The sequence below is a fragment of the Elephantulus edwardii genome, unplaced genomic scaffold (genome assembly GCF_000299155.1).
Source record: "Elephantulus edwardii isolate Elephantulus edwardi_28Jun2011 unplaced genomic scaffold, EleEdw1.0 scaffold00550, whole genome shotgun sequence".
Taxonomy (NCBI): Eukaryota; Metazoa; Chordata; class Mammalia; order Macroscelidea; family Macroscelididae; genus Elephantulus; species Elephantulus edwardii.
In genome coordinates this window covers 64250-69501 of record NW_006400300.1, presented here as the reverse complement: position 1 = coordinate 69501, position 5252 = coordinate 64250, and the positions used below count along the sequence as shown (strand labels likewise).

The following is a 5252-nucleotide window of genomic DNA, read 5'->3' as shown; positions in this document are numbered from 1 at the left end:
GATCTGACCCTAACATTTTGTCTGCACAACATACCAACATATAAAAAAGAGGCACACTTCTATTTTGTGTGCACGTGTATGTGTGTGTATGGGGTGGGAGGGTTTATAAAGGTTGTATCTTGAACTGATTATGTGGAAAATGAAAGCCAAAGAATTGGAAGGTACCATGCTGGTTTCCAAACTTAACACTGTCATGTCGGGACATTCTTGACCATGATTTCTGTATGTCATCATCCTGTATCTGCTTGAAGTTCTCTTGTTCAGTGAAGTTACTGCTTCACAGGTCAGCACGTCACATCTTTGGGCAGTATTACTCACTTATCCTTTATTGAGTGCAGCCCCAAATATGCTTTTGTATTACTTCTGCTTTCGAGGCTTGTCATTCCCTCAGGAACAGTAGAGCCAGTCAAATTCCTAGAGAAGTGTCTAAAACTAGAGAAAAGAAGAGGATAGGCACCTGACAGTGTATCTGGACCCTACAGCAAGCTGGGCATGAACTTTTTCATACCTGTACGTCCTTACTCTGAGAGAAACAAGTTGAATGCTGTTGCCCTAGTCCCTCATTCTAACAGCTAGCCTGGGGAGCTAAATGATGAGTGAGTTCCTAGGTCCCATGGGCTTACACTACTATCCTTCCCATAACTGATTTAAAGCACAAGGCAGGTTGGGGATGAGTCTGTTAGGAAATGGCTGGAGGTGACAGCCATTGAGAGGGGTGACTGAGGGAGGTGACAAACCCCTAGGAAGAAAGGATAATGGCCAATGTGGCCTGAATTGGGGGCTGAGGTATCACTTCTGGTCAAGTGTAGAGACAGAAAGGGAAAAGAGCCTACAAAACACTTGGGACTGCCATTGAGTTGAATTTCCTGTTGAATGCTATATCCTTGTCTCTCTCACTTTCAGTATAAAAAGTGTGAATGGGCCAGAACTATTTTCAGTTCTTTTGTGCTAAGGACTCTCCAGGTGACTAAAGTGATCCATTCAGCTAAGAGGCAAGTTCTATACTTTCCACAGGCAGAGAGGATGACTTTGTCCTCTGAATGAACTGAGACCACTATGTGCTTCATTAGCTACCTCCCATTTAGTGACATGGGCCAAAGACTCTCAAAGATCTGGCCTCTTCCTCTGTCAGCATCGTGATGGCACTCTCTGAAGGGTGACCACTACACCTACTAGAAATAGGTCTTCATTTCTCTATTTTTTCGCAACCTCAAACTCTCAATTTGTTTCCAACACTTATGACAACTGAGAGACCAGGGGGATGGATGGATGAAGAGAAATACTGTTCATTGTAACTTTCAAAACCCTGTATAAGGTAGAGTTGATCTAAGGTGGTATTCCTTGAAATAAATGCTAAGTGAACCTGGACCAAAGAGATGAGCCAAAGCTAGTGACATAATTTATTTTTATTGTTTAAACTGTAGAGCATTTTTGCTTTGCATAAAGGAGAACTGAGGCATGAATGAGACAGGAAGCCAACCTAGGAAACTTTATGGGAAGGAGTTGAGGTCTTCACTTGATGGATTTACAACTTCAAGACTAGTGACAATCTCTTAGTTAAACAAGGTGGAGCAACAAAACAATGGGGGCCAGAGGAAGGAGGATTCCCTAAGAATGATGATGTCAGAGCTCAAGTTAGAGGCATACTGGCCTCTTCACAGTGTCTAACCTAGAAGTCACAGCTGGAGGGAGAGGCCTCAGGCCTCTACCATCAGTCTCATTACTTAGGCTACAGCGTCCTTTAAGGCATCTTCTAGCTTTGGATAGGAGTACTGATAGCCAGTGGCCAGTGTGCGCCGTGGGACCACCTTCTGGCCCTCCAGCAGCATGATGGCACGCTCTCTCCCAAAGACAGCTTGCACCACAGCGCTGGGGAGGGGGATGAAGGCTGGGCGACCCAGAGCGGCACCCAAGGCCTTGGCAAACTGAGCATTGGTGGTGGTGGGAGCTGGAGCTACTCCATTAAGGACTCCATGTACATGTCTTGCTTCAAGGGAATGTGCCAAGATTCCTACCAGGTCACTGATATGAATCCAGGGGAAGAATTGGTGGCCGGAGCCTATGGGGCCTCCTAGACCCAGACGGAAGGGTAGCAGCATCTGGCTAATGGCACCACCTCCACGACCCAGCACAACTCCTAGAAGAGGCAGAAGGGATGGCACTATGTAGCCCCCTTAGCCTACAAGCAGCTCCACTGCTCCTCCCTATTTGCTGTTCCTCATCCTCTTCCCCTGCCAGCATAGCTCTGTAACAGCTGAAGAGTGTGGCTTCCTTTGAGACTTCCCATTCTCCTATCTGAAGGTTGACCAGAAACAGTAGCACTCTCCCACTGTTAGGTCCCTAGTCACATTCTTCCCCAATGCCCAGAGATACTCCAGTCTCCCCAATTCCCTGGTCCCTGGTTCTCACCAGAGCGCACCACCACCTGGCGTGTAGAATCTCCAGGAAGCTTGCCTGCAGCTTCCCATTTGGTTACGAGGTTGGAGAAGAAGTCAAAATCTCCTCCAGGGCTGTCCTCATCATATTCTGCAGTCAGGCTGGGCTGGTAATAAGCTGCCAGTGAAAGAGAATTCAGCTGCCCTGGACATCGTTGGTCCTCTTTGGGGTTGAGGTTTCCCTTGACTAAGGGTAACTCCTTAGCCCTTAGAATTTCTTCATGGGGAAACAGATCCACAGGTATTTTCCCCTTGACCTTCTCCATGATACCGACCTGTAAGTATTCTGGGGGAATGCTTACCTTTGGTTGCAGGACTAAGTGAGGTTGCTAGAATGTGGTGGCTAAGAATGCCAGCCTTCTGAGTTTTAATCTCAGCACTAAGTTCTGTGTTCTTAGAAAAGTCACTCAACACTGCAGAATTTTCATATCTTTAAAATGGAATAAGAATACCTACCTGATAGAATTGTTTTGGGGATTAAATGATGTAATATGTATAAAACACTCAGCATAATGCCTTGTATATTCATTGTAATTGTGTCCTGTTATTTGGTCCCAAATGTAAAATGTAAGAACCAAGAATTCTATTCCTAATGAACTGTAATAAGAGAAGTAAGCAAGGGACCTGGGAGCAGGTGGGATGTTCCCTGGCTCTGGTACGTGTGTCACTTCCTCCTGTTTCTCCAGGGGTCTTCATTTCTTAGTGAAACTATACAAGATTAAATGAGATTTGCATCCACTGAGAGCCCAGGAATTTAACTGTCCTAGGAAACCTGGGCTCTGGGCTGGATATGGTTAGAAGGACTTAAATTACCAACTCACTCTATATTCCCCTCCTCCTGGCTAACTGGAGTTGGTGATCTGGGACATACCTACTCCTGTGACTAAGATCCAGGTCTTGGGGGGCTGTGGGGCCTTGGAGATGGTGGTTGCTAGCATTTGGGTGGTCTCCAGCCGGCTGTCAAGAACCTCTTTTTGGAAGGCTTCATTCCACCTGCAGAGGCAACAAAAAACACTGAAATACAGAGATTTAGTTCTCAGTCTCCCTGGAGTATGCACCCATTTCTAGTAAAATACTACTGAGGCTTAGAGAATGGCTGAGGCCTCCTGCAGAGGGATAAGGCCTATCAATCTTGGGCACCCTCAGTTACTATCAATGGAGCTAAGAGGAAGGTGGGAAGAGGTTGGAAAGCCAAATCTAGTTCTTGGTCTGGGTGTTCCAGTGCCACAGATCAAACTCTTCTCCTCGGCAAAGACACTGTGCTGGGGATGATTACTGGTTTTAGGGCTCGCTGACCTTCGGAGAGGGTTGAGGATGTTCTGCCCGGCCAGGTTGACAGCAGCATCACAAGGGGGCAGTCCTGAGCTAGCGAGCTCCTCCTGGCAGACAAAATACACAGTACACCAGGCTCTGCTCTGCTGAGCCACCCCTTCCCGTCCTACGGCTGGACATACCCACGTGATCCGGTCTGGCCCAGGTTTTCGGGAGACCAAAGTCACTTCGTGGCCCCGGGCTTTCAGCAGCTGGACGAGGGCTGTCCCAATGAAGCCCGTGCCACCACCTGGTTGAAAACTCAGCGTTATTGATCCTTCCCTGCAAGTAACCCGTTCTCTGGTGCCACCCCTCTGGGCTCCAGTATTCTCCTTCCTCCCCAACTTCCTGAGATTTAGAGGTGACAGGCCACTGGAAATTAGGCTTCTCGGGCTAGGAGACCATCCAAAGTGAAGCTGCTTGTGCACTAGGGACAGCTAAAACTTTTCCCCCCATAAGCACGCCCCCTCCCCCGCCTCCTAGTCTGCCCTCCCTCACCCACAAGGACTCGCATAGCGACCAGGACCCAATGCGCCTGTGCAAGATTGGAGCTATCCCTCCCACTCCCAGAGACTGGCGGTCCACGACCTCTTTGCGCATGCGACTCCGGAGCATGCCTTGCATAGGAGGGCGGGGAAGAAAGGGATGGTGGGCGTGGCCTTGCAGGACTACCCGGAAGAATTAAAGAACTAGGCTGTTCGATTTAGGTATTAAATAAATGGTCATAAGACATTTATTTCATTAAGGTGAGGAGTGTGGAGATTTGAATTATCCTTTACAACTGGTTCAAAAAGGCATAATTGCCATCGTAAATAAGGACCTCATAAATATCCTCACCACTGGGCCAGGTGGCAGCTTTATGATAGAGATTGTTAACAACTTTAGCTTGCTTGGTTCCACAGTCCACCAGCAGTCAGGAAAGAAAAAGACAAATTGCATTGGGAAAATCTGCTGCCAGGGACCTCTCTAGAGTACTGAAGAACAATGATGTCAGTCTGGAGACTAAGGTGCACCTGATTCAGGCCATGGTCTTGGCACTTACTTGTGTTGCATCAGGGAGCTGGACAATAACTAAGGATAATAGAAGAAGGATCAATGCCTTTGAGTTGTGGTGCTGGAGGAGAGTGTTGCCGGGAGAACAAAGAAGTCAGTCCCAGAGAGGGTGAAACCAAGCTGTCCCCTGCAGGAAAGAATTTTGAATCTCCATATCACATACTTCGGGCAGGTGACCAGGAAGGACCAATCTTTGTATCACAACATAATGTTTGGAAGAGTGGAGGGACAGAACAGGAGAGGAAGACCCAAGATGAAATGGATTGAATTAGTGACTGAAGAAATGGGATTAGGTCTGTCGGAGATAATGAGATTGGCACAGGATAGTGTACATAGTGTTGCTATAAGTTGCAGGTGACTTAACATCACATCACAATAATAACAATATGAACAAGAGCCAATGATAATGAAGCCGTTCAAGCTGCATTGAAGGTACTGGCCAGAAATAAGGTC

General features: G+C 47.3%; 1 protein-coding gene across 1 annotated transcript; it reads right to left on the bottom strand.

Moving 5' to 3' along the window:
- Positions 1 to 1724: 1724 nt before the first annotated feature.
- Positions 1725 to 4260, bottom strand: SDR39U1 (short chain dehydrogenase/reductase family 39U, member 1). The gene is made up of 6 exons (XM_006903255.1): positions 4245 to 4260; positions 3890 to 3996; positions 3732 to 3814; positions 3307 to 3428; positions 2410 to 2553; positions 1725 to 2137 (listed from the first exon to the last, which is right to left on the bottom strand). The coding sequence occupies exons 1-6, from the start codon at positions 4258 to 4260 to the stop codon at positions 1725 to 1727; spliced, it is 885 nt and encodes a 294-aa protein (XP_006903317.1).
- Between the last annotated feature and the right edge of the window lie 992 nt (positions 4261 to 5252).

Excerpts from the sequence above, each read along its gene's own strand:
- SDR39U1 (XM_006903255.1), bottom strand. Across the intron at positions 3,429-3,731 it reads ATCCTCAACCCTCTCCGAAG|GTGGAATGAAGCCTTCCAAA; the intron begins GTCAGCGAGCCC and ends TTGCCTCTGCAG. Across the intron at positions 2,554-3,306 it reads GATCTTAGTCACAGGAGTAG|CTTATTACCAGCCCAGCCTG; the intron begins GTATGTCCCAGA and ends TTTCACTGGCAG.